Genomic DNA, 20,368 nt, shown 5'->3' on the forward strand with positions numbered 1-20,368 from the left:
AGCTGGTGCCCCATGATTTCCTGGATGCCCCTCCAAGGGTTCTTTAAAGCAGTTCACATGTGCTCTTGCCTTCCTTGTAAGACTTGATGGATCTGTTTCTGTTGTGATGTCAGATACCAGCTTGCTCAAAATCACATGTGTCATTGCTTTTCAAATCTGAATTTGCCTGCCAATTGCCTCGGAATCTTAACTAGAGAGGAATATTCTGATTCAGAATGTTTGGGTTGGCTCTGAGAGTTTGCCTTGTTAGCAAGCTGGTGAATAGCAAAGGCGTACATTTAAGTTGTCCTTATTAAAAAAAACAAAAGGTTGATTGCTGGTGCTGGAGAGATGGTACAATGGGGAGGGAGTTTGCCTGCACATGTTGACCCTGAGCAAAACAACAGTCAAAGAAAAGAAAAAATTCTCCAAAGATCAGGAGGTTGGACCCAGGAGAGTCTGTTCTTTGCAAACTCCCCAAGGTTGCTGGGAGAACAGTGCCCCAGGAAATGGGGAGGCCAGCCGGTGGCTGGTGCTGCTCCTCCCAGCACCCGAGGCGACGGCTGCTTTATTTGGGGGTGAGTGGCACATCTGTTCGCAATCACAGGCTGGTGATTGCTCTTCTCTTCAGGAACAGCGCTTACAGTTTTTGAAACAGCAAGATCAGCGTCAACAGCAACAAGCTGCTGAACAGGAGAAACTGAAGAAGCTCAAAGAAATAGCCGAGATTCAGGAAGTGAAGCTCAAAAAAGTGAGAGCACTGAAAGGCCACGTGGAACAGAAGAGACTGAGCAACGGGAAGCTGGGTGAGCGCCTGGAGCCGGAGGCAGCTGTGTTTCAAACGGTTCTGGTACATGGGGTGGATGGGTCGCCTTACATGTCGCCGACTGGGTTTGGTCCCCGGCCTCCCATATGGTCCCCCGCACCCCATCAGGAGTAATTCCTGAGTGCAGAGCCAGGAGTAATAATCCCTGAGCAAGTCAGATGTGGCCCCCATCAAAAAGGAAAAAACAAAACTGTTCTGGTATAAAATGGCACATTGCTGTAGGCAGTATATATAAATGTGTATGTAGTAGCACTGTAACATTGTATCGATTTGTTAAAGCTGGCACCAGTAAGGTCTCCATTGTGAGACTTGTTACTGTATTTGGCATATCTAATACTCCACGGGGAGCTTGCCAGGCTCTGCTGTGCGGGCAGAATACTCTCGGTAGCTTGCCGGGCTCTACGAGATCGGTGGAGGAATCGAACCCGGGTCAACCACATGCAAGGCAAATGCCTGCTGGCCTGCTGTGCTATCACTCCAGCAGAAGAATTAGATGAGATGTTATGTGGATATTTGTAAGTTTGGAGGGGGGGGAGCTATGGTGCTTAGGAGCTGCTCCTGGTTCTGTGCTCAGGGGTTGCTTTTCTGAGATGCTGAGGCAGCATTCCAAGCAGTGCCAGGGTTGGAACCTGGGCTCCTGCTCACACTGCCTTCGTGCTAATGGCCCCGTAAGCTATTTCCCTGGCCCTAGAAAATTTTAAAAGAAATTTCAGTGCCTGTATTGCAAACCATGATGCCTAAAAGGAGAGAGAGAGAGAAAGAGAGAGAGAGAGGGAAGAAAGGAGAAAGGAGAGAGAAGGGAGGCTGCTTTGGAGGTAGGCTGGGGGAAAGGGGAAGGAAACTGGGGACATTGCTGGTGGAAATGTACACTGGTGGAGGGATGGGTGTTAGAGAGTAGTACGACTGACACCCAATCATGAAACGTGTTATAACTGTGTATCTCACAGTGATTCAATAAAAATAAATTGAATAATTTTTAAAAACAATTTTAATGTTAGCATTGAACACTTCAATAATAGCTTAAATATTTTTGTTGGAAATTGGAAGATGAAGATTTTTTTAATTTATTCCTTTATTATTTGTTTTTTTCTGTCACATAATAGCTCTATTTCTTGCAAGACCATTTGTAGTTAAATTTTTAGTTATTTAATAATTCCATTCCATCCACTGTTGAATTGGGATTAAAAGATAGACATTGTGTTTTCAAGGATTTGGAGTTTAAGACTTAATAAAAAAGCAGATTACGTTGCAGATGTATTTAGACTAAAACACAGACATTATAGGTCTCTGTTCTGCTCTATGTTAATTTTTTTTTTTTTTTTTTTTGCTTACTGGGAGTTTGTTTCTGGGACGCTTCTGGAAAGTTTTTCTACTTTCGGTTAGACTGTTCATTGTAAGGCCCGGTTGCTTAGAAAGTGGTCCATTCTTCCTTTCCAACTCTTGTTGTTTTGTCATTCTTATTCTAGTGGAGGAAATTGAGCAGATGAATAGTTTGTTCCAGCAGAAACAGAGGGAGCTCGTCCTGGCTGTGTCTAAAGTAGAGGAACTTACCCGACAGTTGGAGATGCTCAAGAATGGCAGGATCGACGGCCACCACGACAGCCAGTCTGCTGTGGCCGAGCTCGACCGACTCTACAAGGAGCTGCAGGTGAAGCCTGGCTGCAGGGACGCAGGCGTGGCAGGCTGGATTGGGCTGGATTGGGTATTTTTGTTCCTCGAGGGGGAAACATTTGGGGCTAAGGGAAACATTGGTGGGACCTCAGGCCCACAGCATCCCGAAGAAGCTTTCAGAAACTCAGCCAGGAAGTGAGAGGCATGTCCTCGAACCACAGCCAGTGGTCTGGGTCAGTCTGGGCTGAGAAGCTGGGAGGAGGGGAGTGACCTCACTTTTTTAGAAATTACGTAATAGTGAACCATGTGATTATCCATTTGTGAGGTCTTTTTTTTTCCTTTTTTTTTTTTTAATGCCTGGTCCTCCCTCTCCCCTTTTCCCCCTCCTTCCATTTTATTCAGTTAAGAAACAAATTGAATCAAGAACAGAATGCTAAGCTGCAGCAACAGAGGGAGTGTTTGAATAAGCGCAATTCAGAAGTAGCGCTCATGGACAAGCGTGTTAATGAGCTGAGGGACCGTCTGTGGAAGAAGAAGGCAGCCCTGCAGCAGAAAGAGAATCTCCCTGTAAGTGAGCCTGTTTGTGCTGGGCCCTGCGTGAATCCGGGAAGTGGAGAAGCCCCTGGGGGTCTGGGGGCCTGGGTGTGTGTGTAGGGGGGGCGGGGATGCTGGTAGATGAAACACCAGCCAGCAGCTTCTTCCCCTCATTGCTCAGCGCGCCCTCCAAGACTGCGCAGGGCTCCTCACGGTTTAGCTCTGTTCTCCGTGTTCTTACCTGGTTCTTTTGCATCCTGAGACCGGAAACCTGGGTGAGCGGGACTAGGCAGTGCCTTTGTTTTGGGGGGTGTCTCTGCAGGCCTGATGGCTAGACCCTGAAAGTGCTGATTCTTTTAGAGTGGTGAGAAGTCCCAGCCTTTCTGGAGTGGGGTACGGCAGGCCAGGCACTCAGGACTGTGTTCCCCCCTGCAGGTCTCTCCTGATGGCAATCTCCCGCAGCCAGGCCTGGCCGCCCCAAGTCGCGTGGCCGCGGTGGGCCCCTACATCCAGTCCTCCACTATGCCTCGGCTCGCCTCGCGGCCCGAACTCCTGGTGAAGCCAGTTCTGCCTGACGGTTCCTTGGCTATGCAGGCTTCTGAGGGGCAGATCAAAGTGCAGACCCTGCCCAATATGAGATCCGGGGCCACGGCACAAGCAAAAGGTAATAAAAAAAACCAAGTTATTTTGGTCTTTTCGCAAGCTTTGTTCCGCCTGCCCTCACTATTATTTTTCCCCAGCTTGAGTTTTTATTTCTGTTTTTAAATTTTCCTGGCCTGTGTTCACATCTCATTTCTAAGAATCTCTTTGTAAGTGACACATTACGTTTCTTAAACCCTGAATGCTTTCGTTCTCAGCAGGCAGTGAAATCAAATGAAATTTAAAAAAAAATTACCCCCCTCCCCCGAGTCTTCAGGTTAGAGGGGAAGTTGTGATCTGATGTTAATAACTTGGATGGTCAGAGCAGCACATCTGTATTGGTGGGGTCATCTGAGTCAGTGCTCACGTGTCCTGTCTGCTTCCAGGTGAGGGGGAGCTTCCTGACAGTGCTCACAAGGAAGGTGGAGCTCTGGGGAGACAAAAGCCACGCCAACAGAGGCCCCTGTGTCCGTCATCTTCACACTGGGTGCCCTTCTCAGTTTCAGGGGAGCTGCATGTTCCAGAGCTTGTACTGGGAGGAAGAAAGCCGAGTGAAAATGTTTCTGCAGTGCCCTTTCTTCTTTGCCTCTGGGAGAACATAATACCCAGGATTGACTCTCTTCCCTAACCAGTGCCCTGGGCAAAAGAATCCCTCACTTTAAAATTTTTCATTATTTTTACCATAATTACCACAGTGAAGCAGCGGTTCCTGGTAGTTGGGATTTACTTGTAAGAAGAGTTACTTTAGTTTCTTTAAGGAAGAAAGAACAGCTTTGGTTTAAAAGATTAAGTATCAGTGTAGAAAAAAAATACCTGAATTAGTGAAGGACTGGTCAAAACATGGGTTAAAATTCTCTTTTCTTGTTTGTGGGGAGGGCTTGGGACTTATTCCTGGCTCTGTGCTCAGGGATCAATCCTTGTGCTGCTTGGGGGACCATATGTGACTCCAGGGATTAAATTCGGGTCAGCTGTGTACATGGCCAGTGTCTTAACCCACCACGCTCATCCTATCTCTCTGGGCCCTAATATGCTACCCCAATTTTGGGGGGGTGGTGGGAGGCACAGTCTTGGTGCTCAGGACTTAGTCCACGCTCTATACTCAAGATCACTCACTCCCAGCAGGTTCAGGGGACTATATGAGGTGCTGGGGATGGAACCTGGGTCTGCTGCATGCAAGACCAAGTGCTCTACCCACTATACTATTACTCTACTGTTGGCCCCCAATTCTACATTTCTGCGTGCATGCGTGTGTGTGTATGTGTGTATGTGTGTGTGTGTATGTGTGTGTGTGTGTGTGTGTGTGTGTGTGTAATTGCTCTTACCCAGTGTACTGTCTCTGGTCCAAGCTTTGTTTGCCATGATGAGTTTTAAATTGCAGAATGAGGGGAACATCTTAAATGGGAAGTACAAAATGTCATTATATTCTAAATAAGTTCACCGAGATTGTGATGGGGGTAAATTTTAAACCTGTTTTTGGAGATTAAAATTTGTATCAGCCAAGTGAGCCCACTGAAACTCCATAGAGTGAAAGAGAAAATAAAGGCAAGTGCATAAAATTGAAAATTAAAGAGAAAGTATTATCGAGTTATTTGTAGCTGCGTCTCTGCATTCTAGGCTCTAAAATCCATCCACTTGGCCCTGATTGGAGTTCTCCAAACACAGATCTTTTCCCAAACCAAGCCTCTGCTTCTGTCTCTAAAAACTCTGGGACCACTCCTGATCCAGGTGAGGTTTGTTTGTGTGCTCCTGGATGTGCTCTGTCTGTCTGTCTGTCTGCCTGTCTGTCTGCCTGTCTGTCTGCCTGTCTTTCTCTCTCTCTCTCTCTCTCTCTCTCTCTCTCTCTCTCTCTCTCTCTCTCTCCGTCTCTCTCTCTCTCCAAGGTGACTTTGTATTTCTTTTTACAAAAGTATAATTTTCCACTGTGTTCAGTCATGGGACAATATTTATTTCCAGAATACTTAATGTAGATGGGGGCTTAGGATTTGTACATTGTAATGTGTAGTTTCTTAAGTTTTTTTAAACTTATTTTTAAATCTTTTTAAATCTTGATCCCAGAATATAAGAAGAAGAAGAACTATAGAGAAGGAAAGAGATTGAGTCAGGGGCCAGGGGCTGTGGTGATAACAAGAAGCAGTGGATGGGGAGTGATGATGGGGGGTATGGGCTAAGGACCTGGGGTCTGGGGGAGGCGTATAGAGGAGTGGCATAGCTGTGTGTTCATGTCACAGTCAGCAGCGCTGAAAGCAGGAGATCACAACAACCCAACTTAGTAGTGTGCCCGACCAGCAGGCTGGGAGGGGTTGGCGAGAGGTGGGTGGGAGGGAATTTGGGGAGATTGGCGGTGGGACTGGTGCTAGACCATAGCATGCTTAAACTCAACAAGGTGTGACTTCATAAGTCACAGTTTCTTAATTTTTAAAAATCAGCTCAAAAATATGAAAACATTTAGGGGGGTACAGGGTTCCAAAAAAAAATTGAGGGGAGAGAAAACTGCGCAAAGAAGGAATTTCACTGCACACAGTTTGAATGTGAGTCTTTCCTGTATGCAGCTGATGATGGGGAGGTTCCTCTGAGGGAGAAGGAGAAGAAGGTGCGTCCCTTCTCCATGTTTGACACGGTTGACCAGGCTGCTGCCCCTTCTGCCTTTGGGACTCTGAGGAAAAACCAGAGCAGTGAAGATATCCTACGGGATGCACAGGTACTTAAGAGTAGCCCAATTTTGAAAAGAAACTGATAATTCTCAATGGCCATTTTTTGTGGGGAGAGTGGGGTGCATACCTGGTGATGCTCAGGAGGCATCACTGGCAGTGCTTAGGGTACCACATGTGGTGCTGGAGATGGAGCCAGGGGTGAGCGCCCTAACTCCTGTACTATGTCTCTGACCCTGCCCTTTGTCTAGTTTTTCCCTCTTTCTTACTCCATGGAGCTTTAATTCTAGGCTTTATGTTTTATTTTGTTTTTGGTTTTGGTACATGTAGGATAAAAATAATCCCCCGTCTCCCTGGCTGCCAGCTGTTTTGGAGGAGGACAAGGGTGCTGGGGATATAACCCTGAGCCTGCCATAGGCCAGGCATACACTGTCCCCTTGAGCCACATTCCAGCCTCTGTGGGTTTTTTTATTTAATAAGTTTTATGTGAGAAAGAAACTGGGAAATTTGAAAATATGGCAGCGTTTCTGTTATTTCAGTTTATCAAAAAGTTTTATTATACTCTAGGTATTATGGTTGCACTGGTGTTTAAGATTATAGTGTTGGTGAAAAAAATTACGGTACTTCACCACACCAAAATGCCATGACCCTCTGCCAATCATCATTTTTCACCTCTGCTTCGATGCTTATTCCCCCTCCACTTGCCCCACTGCTTGGTAATCAGCTTTGTAAATCCTTTAATTTCTGGAATATATTCTGTCTCAGCCAGTATTGGAGAATCATTTATGTCTGGGGCTCATTTTGTCTAATTCTCCAAAATAGGTGAATGCCTCAAAGAATATCCAATTTGTTTTTTTGGAGGGTGGTGGGGAACACACCCTGCAGTTCTTGGGGCTTACTCCTGGCTCAGTGCTCAGGGCCAGCCACCGAACCATCTGACCCTATTCGCTCTTATGCTGGGAGTCATTCTCAGCATCCCTGAGCTACAGCAGGCATCACCCTCCTGCCCACAGAAAGTTTTCAGATGACTGTGAAGTTTTGGATTTTGTTCCTCACAATGCCAAAACAAATAAGCAGACAAACCTTTCAGGTCAACATTTCAAGAATTCCCAACTGGAAAGGGGCAGTAAGGAGGAAGTTGTATATAGCAGGGGGCAATTTGCTGCATGACTGAAATCCTCATTAAATATAATTAAATTAAAAAAACACTATTAACCTGAAATGAGTTGAAAATGCAGAGCTGCTGTGTTTTGTATATGCGTATATTTGTAAAATTAAGTCACCTCAGACATCCTGGCTTCCCACTTAAATAATATTTAAACTGACTTCTGTGTGTATTTTACAGGCTGCCAATAAAAATGTGGCCAAAGTGCCACCTCCTGTACCATCAAAACCCAAACAGATTAATTTGCCTTATTTCGGACAGACAAATCAGTCAGCGGCAGACATGAAGGCAGACGGAAGTCTGCAGCCGTTGTCAGCAGCTGTTGTTTCCATCGGAAGCAAACCCAAACCTGCGGGCCAGCCACAGAGGGTCCTGCTGTCCCCTGGTGTACCTCCAGCGGGCCCAGACCAGGCCCTTTCTCCAAATGCTAAGCAAGAAAGCCCACCTGCTGCCGCGGTTAGGCCTTTCACCCCCCAGCCTACCAAAGACGCTCCCCTCGCCCCCTTCCGCAAGCCCCAGACAGTGGCCACCAGCTCCATCTACTCCATGTATACACAGCAGCAAGCCCCTGGCAAGAACTTCCAGCAGGCCGTGCAGAGTGCCCTGACCAAGACACAGCCCAGAGGCCCCCACTTCTCCAGCGGTAAGTTTCAGATTGTCCTCTCACCTCGTGGGGGATCCACGTGGGCCCCACGAGAGGGCCCTCCCTGTTGGCTGAACAGGGTCTGCCCCGGGTTTGGTTGATGCTTTTGTTCTCAACCACGTGTGTGTCGCTGTTCCAAGTCTCTGTGGGGAGCTTAAAAGTTTCTGCCTTACCATCAACTGCTAAAGAAAACAGTGACTGAAATGAAATGCAAGTACAATGAAACAGATGAGAAAGAATAAATAAATGCGAGAGGGGTGAGGGAATCTCTAGGATAACGTTTTGTCAGGTGCATTATTGGGTCTCTACTCACTTTTTATTTTTTTGGAACACACCCAGTGGTGTTCAGGGCATTATTCTTGACTCTCTGCTCAGGGATCACTCCTGGTGGGCTCAAGGGACCAAGTGGAGTGCTGGGGATTGAGCCCAAGTCGGGTTCTCTACTCACTCTTGGGCTCCTTTAGAAAGAGAAATCAGGACATGGGTAATTACAATACGAAACCTATGTCTGTTCCCTAGGGTTTTTGGTTTTTTCTTTGCTTTGTTTTTTCTGTCTATCCGGGCAGCTCCCAAGCCATACTCAGGAAGCCCAGGGGTCACTTCTGATGAAACTCAGCCAACTAATGCTTGGATTGGAGCGTGAGAGCCCCATGCAGTGCTCAGGGGCCATGTGGTACCACCGAACTTTCTCCCTGGCCCCTTTAACCTTCACCAATGTTAATGGACCATAAAAGAAAGGGCAATTTCCCCTTTGAATATTTTGGTTTTTGTTTTGTTTTGATGGTACTGAGGATTAAACTCATGCATTCAAGGCATGAGTTCTACCACTGAGAGCCACATCCCTGGCTGGTGTGTGTGTGTGTGTGTGTGTGTGTGTGTGTTTGTGTAAAATTTACAAAGCTGTTCATGATTGGGTTTCAGTCATACAATGTTCCGACACCCATTCCTCCACCAGTGTAGTTTCGCAGCATCAGTGCCCTCAGTTTTCCACCCACCCTTCCAAGCAACCCCCCACCCCCATCTCCCGCCTATCTATATGGCAGGTAGGCAAGCCCTCGCTTCTCTCTCTCTCAATCTCTCTCTCTCTTTCTCTCTCTCTCTCTCTCTCTCTCCCCCCCACCTCTCTCTCTCCCTCTTTCTTCCTCTCCCCCCCTCTTTCTTTCTCATTTTAGGCATTATGGTTTGCAATACAGATGTATTTTGAAGACATTATATTTTTTCTGAGAATAGCTCTCCTTGTAAATATAAGAACATGAAAATATTATGGTACTTTATTGACTTTTCTAAGGTTCATTAAGGTTCATTAGGTTCATTAGTTTGCTAGATTAAAATAAAATTCACCAAGTTTTAATTGAATGCAAATGACTTCCTAATTATGAAAGAAGCCTTTAATGGGGGCCTAAAATGTACAGATGATTAGTCAGCAAAGTAATAATGGATATCTATGTCTGACTCTTTTCTTCTCATGGGTCTTTGGGTGAAAACAGCTAATAGGATAATTTGGGAATTAGGTAGTTCTAGTAGTGCTGAGGGGAATAGTTTTGGTAAATATAAGTGGTTCTAAATACTTGTATGAGCTGAATATGAGTTTTCACATTGACTTTGAAAATTATGAAAGATGGGACATTGCCAGTTTACTTTTAATCTGAATACACAAATGATCCCCAGTTTTCCTTGGCTCTGTATCTTGTTACGTTTTAAATCTGGGTCATGCTGTCATAGATTTCTTCCCAGTTACAATTGGCAGCAGTTTCTTCTCTGCTGGTCCATGAAACAGTGGTGCATGTTTCCAAATAGTGGGGGTTTAGATTCTGTATGAGGCCGATTATGCAGTGATGGAACCTTGCTTTGTCATTTGTTATTTCATAAATCAATTGCAATGAAGGGACTTCTGTGATAACTGCGAAATGAAAAGAGGTCTTAATTATTGTACGCCACCATGTCTGTTGCTCAGGGTTTTAATTTTTGCCTGTTTCCGATTAGTCTACGGCAAGCCCGTGGTTGCCGCAGCCCAAAACTCGTCGCAGTACCCGGAGAACGTGTATTCCACTAACCAGAGCAAGCCTGGCAGTCCCGAACCAGACACGGAGACTTCATCTTCCCTCCAGGAGAGCCAGGAAAATGAGAGGATTCCTCGGCCACTCAGCCCAACCAAACTGCTGCCTTTCTTGTCAAACCCTTACCGCAACCAGAGTGACGCCGACTTGGAAGCCCTCCGAAAGAAACTGTCGAATGCGCCGAGGCCCCTGAAGAAGCGCAGCTCTATCACAGAGCCCGAGGGGCCCAATGGGCCGAACATTCAGAAACTTCTGTATCAGCGGACCACCCTTGCTGCCATGGAGACCATCTCCGTCCCCTCGCACCCCTCCAAGCCCACGCCAGTGACTGTCAGCCCAGAAAGCCCCCTGGAAATCCAGAATCCGTATTTGCACGTGGAACCAGAGAAGGAGGTGGTTTCCCCGGCCCCCGAGCCCATGTCCCCACAGGAAGCAGGGAGTGTGGGAACAGAGCACAGCGGTTTGCCGTCCCCGGCTCCAGGCCTTGAGTACGTGCCCGAGGGAGCCGCTGACAGCATTCCAAACTTCCAGAATAGAGTGGAAGAATCAAATGTGGAGGCCCCCAGTCTGCTGGAAGGCTACCTGGAGGAGTACCCTCCCTACCCACCACCGCCATACCCTTCTGGGGACCCTGAAGGGCCTGGAGAAGACCCTGGGAACATGTGTCCACCCGAGGTCACCGGGCAGGCCCCTCTACCTCCCGTAAGTAATTCGGGCTCTCACGGTCCTTGCAGGACCCTTGTACCATGTCACCCTTTTCTCGTTGCTGCATTACCAAACCTTGGTGAGGCAAATGGCCACCCTTGAAAGAGGGTTTGCATGGAAACCACCTAACACAGCAGACAGTTTATGCAGGCTTTTCTCATCTTCTTTTTCAATTGCCCTTGACACAGAGCGCAACTCCTAAATGTTCCCAGATCTGTTCTATGTAAGTAACATTCCCCCTAAGAGCCACTTTCTCTGTGCACAAAAAAGTTTTTTTCCTAAAAGCCCCACATTCCTGCTTCACTCGTGTCGAGATCACACATCAGTTAAGGAACACTTGATGGGGAGCTGGAGAGACCTGGGCTGGACGTGGTAGACCACAGTGCAGGCCTGCAGAATCGGGCAGGTGGCTTCACTTCTCTCGTTGGTGAGAGCACTCTCGAGCTTTTTCAAATGGCAGGGTTGATTTCATCATGGTTGTTTTCGAGCCATACCCAGTGGTGCTCAGGGCTTGCTCCTGGCTTGGTGTTAAGGAGTAATCCCGGCAAGTGGTGCTTCAGGTGGCCGGGGGGCAAATGCATTGTCGGGGGTTTAACCAGGATCCAATGCTTGCAAGGCAAGCCTCTGAGACCCTGGCGGAGCCGGCATCATTTGTTTATAACATTATTCTAGGCAGAATCTCCAACTTTCTACCAAGAATGATATCAGAGAATTCTGGACAAAAGGCGGGAGTGGTGGGGGTGGGAGGGTGGGAAGAGGTCATTAGAAGGGGTTAGGTGAACAATTTTGTTGGTTTGTTTTGGGGCCACACCGGACTGTGGCTCTGGGCTTATTCCTAGCTCTGTGCTCAGGGATCATTTTTGGCAGGCTCTGGGGACCAGATGTTGTGCCAAGAATCGAACCTGGGTTGGCCGTGTGCACGGCAAGTGCCCTGCATGCTGTACTATTGCTTCGGCCCTCGGGAAGTAAGCATTTTGGCCATTATACATTTATGAAAGTCATTGTCATTTAATATTTCTCAAAACAGTAGTTTTTGCATCTAAGACGAAGTGAGATTTGTGTACTGCAGTCTCCCTTTTGGAAAATTTTAAACCTCTGTGAAAAGCCTGTTGATGGTTGATCAAATCGTTGCCATTTTTTTCTTTGGGGGAGGCGAGGGCTTGATATAGTAAAATGTAGAAAGACTAGATTCATCTATTTATGTGTGGGGTTTATTTGGCTTGTTTGTTCTCATGTTTTTGTTCTGAACCCCTGGTACTAAGGAGCTATTCCCAGCTCTGTTCTTGGGGGTGAGGGGTCACTCCTGGCAATTCTTGGGAGATGATGCACTGCCAGGAATTCAGCATGAGTCTCCTGCACGTAAAGCATGTGCTCTGGACCGTTGAGTTGTCTCTTCAGCCCTGACTAATCTAATATCTTAGAGTATAATTAAGATTTTAATGCAAAGTAATGCTAGCATTTAAAAACTGGCAGGATTCCTTGTTGATATATCTAAAACAGACTAATCTTCATTTATTTACCTTAATTATATACTTTCCCCTAGGAAGGAGTGCTTCAGAGAAGTCAGATTAATGGGACTAGTCTCAGCTCAGATGTTTACTGACTTCATGCCTTAATTTTCTTATCTGTAAATTATGATAAGGGGGTTTCTGTGAGGAATAGGCAAAGCTTTCTGTAATGGTGTGGCTGCTACATTCCATAACTGTTAGCCGTGGAAATTCCAAGTCATGCTCTTACCCATTTTCATAGTCTCGGTGGTTTCCTTGGCTACTTGAGACAGGTTATTTCAATACCAATCTTCCTTATTTGGACAGAAACCCAGCCTTCTTGCAATCCCAGCTTATACACTTAGATAAGTTCATGATCTCTGTGTGTGTGTGTGTGTGTGTGTACCCTTATATATACATATATAATATATATCACATATATAATTTCACTAGGCTATATAAAATTAACTTTCGCTTGCCTTCATTGGTGTAATTTGCTTTGTGAAAATTCACTTATCTGTATGTTTGTACACCTTCTAACTTAGGTTTGACTTCAATAGAATTTGCTATTTTTAAAGTTCCTTTAAGACATTCTGCCGTTCTTCCCCTTTTGTTTTTGTCTCCCTCGCTTACACCCAGATCCTTACTTTTCTGTGCATTTCCTTGACAGGGCAAAAGGACAAACTTACGGAAAATTGGCTCAGAGCGGATTGCTCATGGAATGAGGGTGAAGTTCAACCCCCTTGCTTTACTTCTAGATTCCTCTTTGGAGGGAGAATTTGACCTTGTACAGAGAATTATTTATGAGGTATGATTTCTTACATAGGACTTTCTGTTTGAAAACTGGGTAACATTTCTGTAGGGACATTGGGTTTGTGATTTGTGTTCTTTTTTGGGGGGCTGGAGCCATAGCACAGCGGTAGGGCGTTTGCCTTATAAGCGGCCAACATGGCCGACCCGAGTTCGATTCCTCCGCCCCTCTCGGAGAGCCCGGCAAGCTACCGAGAGTATTCGATATGCCAGACACAGTAACAACAAAGTCTCCAATGGAGACGTTACTGGGCCCGCTCGAGCAAATCGAGTTCTTTTTTGGGGGGCGGGAGGTTGGCATGGAATTATTGTTCATGTTCCAGAACCGGCAGTGCTTGGTATGAGGTGTGACTGTACCTTTTTCAATAATGCAAAAGAAGGTATTTTCGCTTGAGGGTCACTAGATCCCTGCTGGGCCTTGCCCACCCCCCACCCACACTCCTGCTCTTCATTTCTTCTCTCTTCTTTCTTTTCTTTTCCTATTTTTCTCCAAACTTGCTCATGTGTGGGTTTATACTATATAGTGGTAAATGACACAGATGGCCCCTGCTTTTCAGAAGCCTGCTATTTAAAATATTTTTAGTTGACTTCCTTTTCCTTTCCGTGGCAAGTGTAACTTCTCCTTAGACACTAATTTGCGGTAGGAAATTGGATAATAAGTAAACAGAAATGACGGTAAGTGTATATCGTTTCTGGTACCATTCCCTCGATTTAAAAGCAGTCTGCTTTCTATAGTGAGTTGTCTGCATCATTTGGTTGTCCTGTCTATCTTATTTCTAGACTCATTCTCAGGATAGTTTTCTTGGCTCTTGTGTATCTTAATTATGATTTAAAAAAATACCTCAAGAGCTTATTTCTGTTCTCTTGCTCCTAAGGAGCCAGTTAATAGTGGCAGTTCAGGCGAGGAGAGTTTGAGTGACAGTGCCCCTGCTGACTGCCGTTCTAGGTTGATGACCCCAGCCTGCCGAATGACGAAGGCATCACAGCACTTCACAACGCTGTGTGTGCCGGCCACACCGAGATTGTCAAGTTCCTGGTGCAGTTTGGTGTGAATGTAAATGCTGCTGATAGCGACGGATGGTAAGATGCCTTTTAGGGGCTGGGGAGAGAGCACAGTGGGTCGGGAGCATGCCTGCTACATGGCCAAGTCAGGTCCTACCCCCAGCACCCCATGTGGTCCTCTGAGACCCACCAGGAGTGATCTCTGAGCACAGAGCCAGGAGTAATCCTTGACCACAGTTGGGTGTGACCTGAAAACTGTAACAGCAAAATAGCGTGAGAGCACTTACCCAGAGGGTTTGGAGTTTTGTAGGATGGGTCTGATTTAAGATAATGTTTTACCTGGCAGCTGGACAGATTGCACAGCAGGTAGGGCAGTTGCCTTGCACACAGCTGACCTGGGCTCGATCCCTGGTCCCGCCCTTGGTCCCCCACAGCCCACTCAGAGTGACCCTTGAGTGCAGAACCAGGAGTCACGCTGAGCACTGTCAGGTGTGTCCCTCCCTGGAAAAAAAATGTTTAAAATATAAGCAAGGCTTGAGTTTTTCCAGAGGGTTGAATAGGTGACAGAAGAGGCTGTGAGAGCTGCCCGGAAAGCACCCCTCACTGTGTCCTGTTCACAGGACCCCGCTGCACTGCGCCGCCTCCTGCAACAACGTCCAGGTGTGCAAGTTCCTGGTGGAGTCGGGGGCCGCCGTGTTTGCCATGACCTGCAGCGACATGCAGACCGCTGCCGACAAGTGTGAGGAGATGGAGGAAGGCTACACCCAGTGCTCCCAGTTTCTCTATGGTGCGTGATGCGGCCGAGGGTTGGCGCAGCTCCTGCTTCCGGGTCCCTCTGGTTCCTACTCTTCTCTGTAGCACTGTCTTCCCATTGTTCATCGATTTGCTTGAGTGGGTACCAGTAACGTCTCCATTGTGAGATTACTGTTTTTGGCACATCGAATATGCCATGGGGAGCTTGCCAGGCTCTGCCATGTGGGTGGGATACTCTCAGTAGCTTGCCGGGCTCGTCAAGAGGGTTTGAGGAATCGAACCTGGGTTGGCCGCGTACAAGGAAAACTTCCTACCTGCTGTGCTGTCACTCTAACTCACTTTTCTCTGAGACAGAGAAACAGGCTGGGGTTGGTTCAGGGGTCGCCCTGCATATTGGTAGACTGGGATGTGGCAGCAGCCTCCGAGCCAGGTTTTGGTGGCTCTTGCTGGTCCTCTGCACAGGCAGGTGGTACTCTGCCAGTGACAGTGATGGAAGTGAGCAGCCCAGCCACCTCCCTCAGCAGGGAGTGTGGGAAGCACAGCATAATGGTAGGAGAGCCAGCCCCCCTCCTTCCCTAAGAACCAGGCTCGTCTGGAGAGCGCGGCAGCCCCTGCCCCAGAGCGAACCTTTTCCCCTTTGGTTCTCTGTTTCTTATTTTGATTAGTCGGTTTCTTTCACAAAGACAGATCTTTTTATTTATTAGGAAAAAAATCACTTTATTTCAAAGACTTAATATAAAAGGCTCACTTTGCTGTTTAGCTGAGCTTGTGCAGAAGTGAAAAGAGACAAAGTTGTTGTATCTCTCAGGCTCTTAGCAGCTCTGTGCCTGTTGGAGGCATGGCCCTGAGGTCCAGATAGGCTCTGGCCTCCCCTGGCAGGTGTTCAGGCTCTCAGGAAATGGAAGAGGATTTGAGGGAAAACCTCAAGGTCTCTTCTTGGTCCTTCTCATCATTTCCCCCCCTCCCTCCCTCCCTCCCTCGCTCCTTCCCTCCCTCACTCTTTCCCCCCTCCCTTCCTTCCTCTCTCCCTCTTTCCCTCTCTTCCTCCCCTCCCTCCCTCCTTCATCCTCCTCCCCCCTCCCCTCCCTCCTTTCCTCCCTTTCTTTTTTGTTGTTGTAGTTGTTCTTTGGGCGATACCCAGCAGTGCTCCAGCCTTACTCCTGGCTCTGTGCTCAGGGATAACTCCTGATGGTCTCAGGGAACCATATGAGGTGCTGGGGATTGAACCCAGCCTCATTCAAAGCCACTGCCCTACATTTTATATTGTTGTTCCGGTCCCCAAAAGTGAACGTTTTGAGGATTTTTCCCTCAATGTAGTTTATATTTTTTATTTTAGTGTAGGCCCTATGAAAACTTTGATCATGTACAAAATATCTGTATTTAGGTTTATAAAAAAGCCATGTATAAATTGTTTATCTTGTTGCTCTTCTCTAACATATAGCAAAACAATACTTGTAATTTTTAAAAATTGTTCTCCATGTGGAAATTAACAGAGAAAACTTCAATAGTCTCAATACTGGCTTCTAAGTTTTACAAAAAGAATAAAAATTTTCAAAGTTTCTTGGTCATTGCACCTCAGAGTAGGCCGAAAGGGGCTGAATAAGGTGGGTACAATGGGTAAGGTGCTCACTTTGCACATGTCCAACCCCAGTTTGATCCCCAGCACCCCAAATTATCTTGAGCCCCACCAGGAGTGGTCCTTGAGAGAGCCAGGAATCAGTAAACCCTGAGCACAGCCAGGAGTGACCCCAAAACAAAACAAAATGTAGGCTGAAATTTGATAGGTATGTTCCTCCCTTTGGGGGGGGTGTGTGTGTGTGGAGTGTTGGTGCTCGCAAACAGTGCTCAGAGGGGCCAGAAACACCCTCCCCGCCACACACACACACACACATACACACCACAATGTCCAGTCAACCAGGCCTGTGAGTTCAGTGGCAGGGCCCAAGCTGCTGGGGCCCTGAAGTATTTACCTGGGAGAGCCCTTCCAGATGTTAAATTTCAAATTTGGGACCCCGTGCATGGCACCCCAACCACTGAGCTATCTCCCCAGCTCTATTACTCACCTTTAAAATGTATCCTACACCCCATTTTTAAAATTTTTTTTTTTTTTGCTTGCTGTACTTGGAAGAGTTTTTCTATTTAGAGTCAGATTAGTTTTACACGGTGCTTTCTGGGCAGTTTTGGAGGCATCATCCAACTGCCTTGTTAGCTTTTCTGACATTCTTGCATGCCCCCATTTCTTTCCCTTTGACTTTCTAGAACTTTCTAGAACTCCCTAAGCACAGAGTTCTCTGAGCTGCTCACTGTTCTGTGTCTCTCTCTTGCGAATGCAGGGGTCCAGGAGAAGATGGGCATCATGAACAGAGGCGTCATCTATGCGCTCTGGGACTATGAGCCTCAGCACGATGACGAGCTGCCCCTGAAGGAGGGGGACTGCATGACCATCGTGCGCAGGGAGGACGAAGACGAGATCGAGTGGTGGTGGGCGCGGCTGAATGACCAGGAGGGCTATGTGCCACGCAACTTGCTGGGGGTGAGTGATCCCCACACGTCGGATGCTTTTTCCCCTGTGCCACAGAGGGTCTTCTTGAAAAACTGAGGGAGGGAAGGGCCAGGTGTCTGCCCTGAGGCCGCCGCCAGGGGCGTGGGCAAGGAGTCTGGGGGCTGGGCACATTGTTCGGAGCTATGGTTTGCACTCCCTTCTGCTTGCCCTTGGCAGCTGGCTAACAGGCAGTGGAGGGGTGAGGGTTGGGGGCAGGCCCTGAGACTGCTGTGCAGTCAGAGCAGGAGTCTGAAAGAGGGAGGAGGGTGGGGAGGGAGGGGACATTTCTTGCTGGATGTGTCCCCCCCCTGCTGGACTGGCATGGTCTGTGCCCCCTAAGAGCTCAGCTTCTCCACAAAGGCTGTGAGCAAGGTTTTGTCAGTGAATTCGCTTTACTATCCAGGCCGTTTGGTCCATGGACACGTTCTGGTGCCAGGACCTGGCAGTCTGGAGCCTGCGCAGTGAAGGTTCCCTCCTGCCTCTGCTTTCTCCATTGTTGTTTGTCTAGTGGGAGCCCAGATGACCTCATGTGTCCCAACGGCTGCCTTCCTGAGAGCAAACATAGGAAGTGCCGTGGGGCTGAGGCCACACTCCTTGCACATAAAGGAGAAAGGGTCATGAAATTTTAAAAAAAAAAAAATCAGGTCGTGGAAACTTTTAGGAAAGCTTTTAGATTTCCAGACAAGAGTAGAAATATAAGCATGGTTCTCTTTTAGCCGTCTTGTTTTGCTTCGACAAAATCTAGCTCCAGACAAGAATCTCTTGTCTGTGGTCACTTTTCCTCCTGTAATAAACAGCAGCAGCCAAATGCATTTCCTTTTTCTAAGTTTCTTATCTGGGGAAAGCCCTGCTACCTCTTGGAAGCTAGCTCCTAGGAGCATGTTGCTTATTTGAAACGTTCCTTTTAATTTTCAAAGAGGTTCTGTGATTCCAGAAATATCGCAAGAGTGATTGGAAGCCGAGGGCCGACTCTTGAGTTCTGCCTTGTGTGCTTCTCAGAAGGCTCTGCTGAAAGCAGCCCCGTGGAGGGACTGAAGGCTTGCATTTCAGTCTGACATTCCAGTGTTCTAATTCCTATGCAGATCTTTTCTCGGTAGAAGTGGCCTCTATACTTTGCTGTTTCTTTAGCCCTTTTTAGAAAAGGAAATTGCACAAATACTACATTTTTAGCCAAGGGTCACATGTGAGTCTAGAAACTTATATCGGGCCAGCTTCTCTCAGAAAAAGAAGCCTTTGTATAACATTGGCCCACCAGCTAGTTTAGTCTTGGAAGTCAGACTCTGCTTTCTTTCCTTTTGTCTGAGGGGTTTTTTGAGTCCAATTACTAGTTTGACTTGTTTTGGGTTTCCAGAAGGAGATCTTTGGAATATCATTAACACTCTCCTCTCTGGCTTTGTTTTGGAAAGCAAAAAAAAAAAAAAAAAAAAAAAAAAAAAAAATCAGAAAATCCCAAAACAAAACTCTGCACTTATCCTTCCTTGAAATCTCCTCTGTGGAATTTGGATCCTGAAGCCTTAAGTGGTGAGGTACCCTGGTTACATTCTTTGTGGAGAAAGAGAGGAACCTTATCTTTTGCTCAGGAATGCAAGCCCTCACGACTTGGTATTCCTTGTTAGACTTGATTTGCTGCAGGAGGCACAGATTAAATTAATGCGCAGAGACCTCTTTCTGCCACTGAATGTGGTAGTGTCACCACATGCTTCAGAGTTTTGGTGACCTCAGCCTGTCTTTTGAGAGGAGTTGCTAAATGTGTTTCTCTGCATATCCGGGTAGCGCTGGGTGCTTCACGTGGCAGAAATGAGGCTTTGTCTTCATTTTGATTCCTTTGCTGTGATACCAGACCCCCTTCCACAGAATTTCTTGTGGTTTTGTCCTTCTGAGTTAATATGGTATGCATATATGTTTTTAAAACTCTCTTGCAGCTATATCCAAGAATTAAACCAAGACAAAGGAGCTTGGCGTGAGATGGTCATGGAATCGATTACATGAAGAATGAATCTGTTATCACTAAAAAAGTCATATGGTTGTTCCTGGCAAGCATTTGATGAGACTCAATAACCACGCTCCTTGGCTCTGGAAGCAAATGAAGGATGGGAGGATGTGCTGTTTGTGGAGGACATTCAGCATGATGAAGCAGAGGTCCTGAGTGCGCTGAGTCCACTAGCCCAAGATAAAGGCGATGCTGGGAAAGATACACACTGACAATCGTGTTTCCTGTCAGAAATAGGACCGTGTATGTGGCACCTGGGATGCCATTGGATATCCTGCCTCACTGGTGCTTCTCGGCCCGCAAACCTGTGCTCCCCGCACCCTCACTGGGACCACCCCCACTGGGGCACCCTTTCGGGCGAAGGCTAGAAGTTTCTGAATGCTTGTTTATTGTCAGGGAAGAGCTGTTAGTTGGTTACCAGTGCACAATAACTTTCTTACGTGACTTCTTGTAGCTGCTTAAGATTTATACAAATATTTGAACTATTGAACCTGATCTACAATATAGGCGATGCGATTTAGAATCTCATTTTTAGGCTGAATTTGAATCTATATTTATTATCTTTTGTATCTTGGAAATTATAGACTTACTGTAGACCTCCCCATGGTGTTTGTCATGTTACTAGCTGACTTTGAAAGCAGTTGTAATAAAATTAAACATTTGGACACAGAATGTGTCATTTTTGATGTTTTAAATAATCTTGTTTGAAATTGATGAGCCATTGGGATTTTTTTTTTTTTTTTTGGATCATACTCAGTGATACTCAGGAATTAGTTCTGTCTCTGCACTTAGGAATCACTCCTGGAGGTGCTTGGGGGACCATATGGGATACTGGGGATCAAACCCAGGTGGGCCATGTGCAAGGCAAATGCCCTACCCACTGTTCTATCACTCTGGCCCCCAACCATTGGAATTTCTTACTCAGCTGAGAAATACCAAGTTCTTTGACATTACATAATTAAGTGTAAGAAGTATTT

At 46.7% G+C, this 20,368-nt stretch overlaps 1 protein-coding gene across 2 annotated transcripts in view; it reads left to right on the forward strand.

The window, feature by feature from the left end:
• Nucleotides 1-20,056, forward strand: part of TP53BP2 (tumor protein p53 binding protein 2) — a 65,966-nt gene extending 45,910 nt beyond the window's left edge. For both annotated transcript variants that reach the window (XM_056132501.1, XM_056132507.1), the window contains exons 6-18: nt 611-785; nt 2,272-2,453; nt 2,819-2,983; nt 3,386-3,614; nt 5,204-5,314; nt 6,139-6,287; nt 7,583-8,045; nt 10,029-10,804; nt 12,965-13,102; nt 14,051-14,184; nt 14,727-14,893; nt 17,193-17,392; nt 19,324-20,056. In XM_056132501.1, coding sequence (XP_055988476.1) covers nt 611-785; nt 2,272-2,453; nt 2,819-2,983; nt 3,386-3,614; nt 5,204-5,314; nt 6,139-6,287; nt 7,583-8,045; nt 10,029-10,804; nt 12,965-13,102; nt 14,051-14,184; nt 14,727-14,893; nt 17,193-17,392; nt 19,324-19,365 — 2,931 coding nt within the window. In that variant the 3' untranslated portion in view covers nt 19,366-20,056. The remainder of the gene's footprint in view (nt 1-610; nt 786-2,271; nt 2,454-2,818; nt 2,984-3,385; nt 3,615-5,203; nt 5,315-6,138; nt 6,288-7,582; nt 8,046-10,028; nt 10,805-12,964; nt 13,103-14,050; nt 14,185-14,726; nt 14,894-17,192; nt 17,393-19,323) is intronic.
• Nucleotides 20,057-20,368: the final 312 nt, after the last annotated feature.

The sequence above is a fragment of the Sorex fumeus genome, unplaced genomic scaffold, assembly GCF_029834395.1.
Source record: "Sorex fumeus unplaced genomic scaffold, SorFum_2.1 ptg000007l, whole genome shotgun sequence".
In the NCBI taxonomy this organism is placed as follows: Eukaryota; Metazoa; Chordata; class Mammalia; order Eulipotyphla; family Soricidae; genus Sorex; species Sorex fumeus.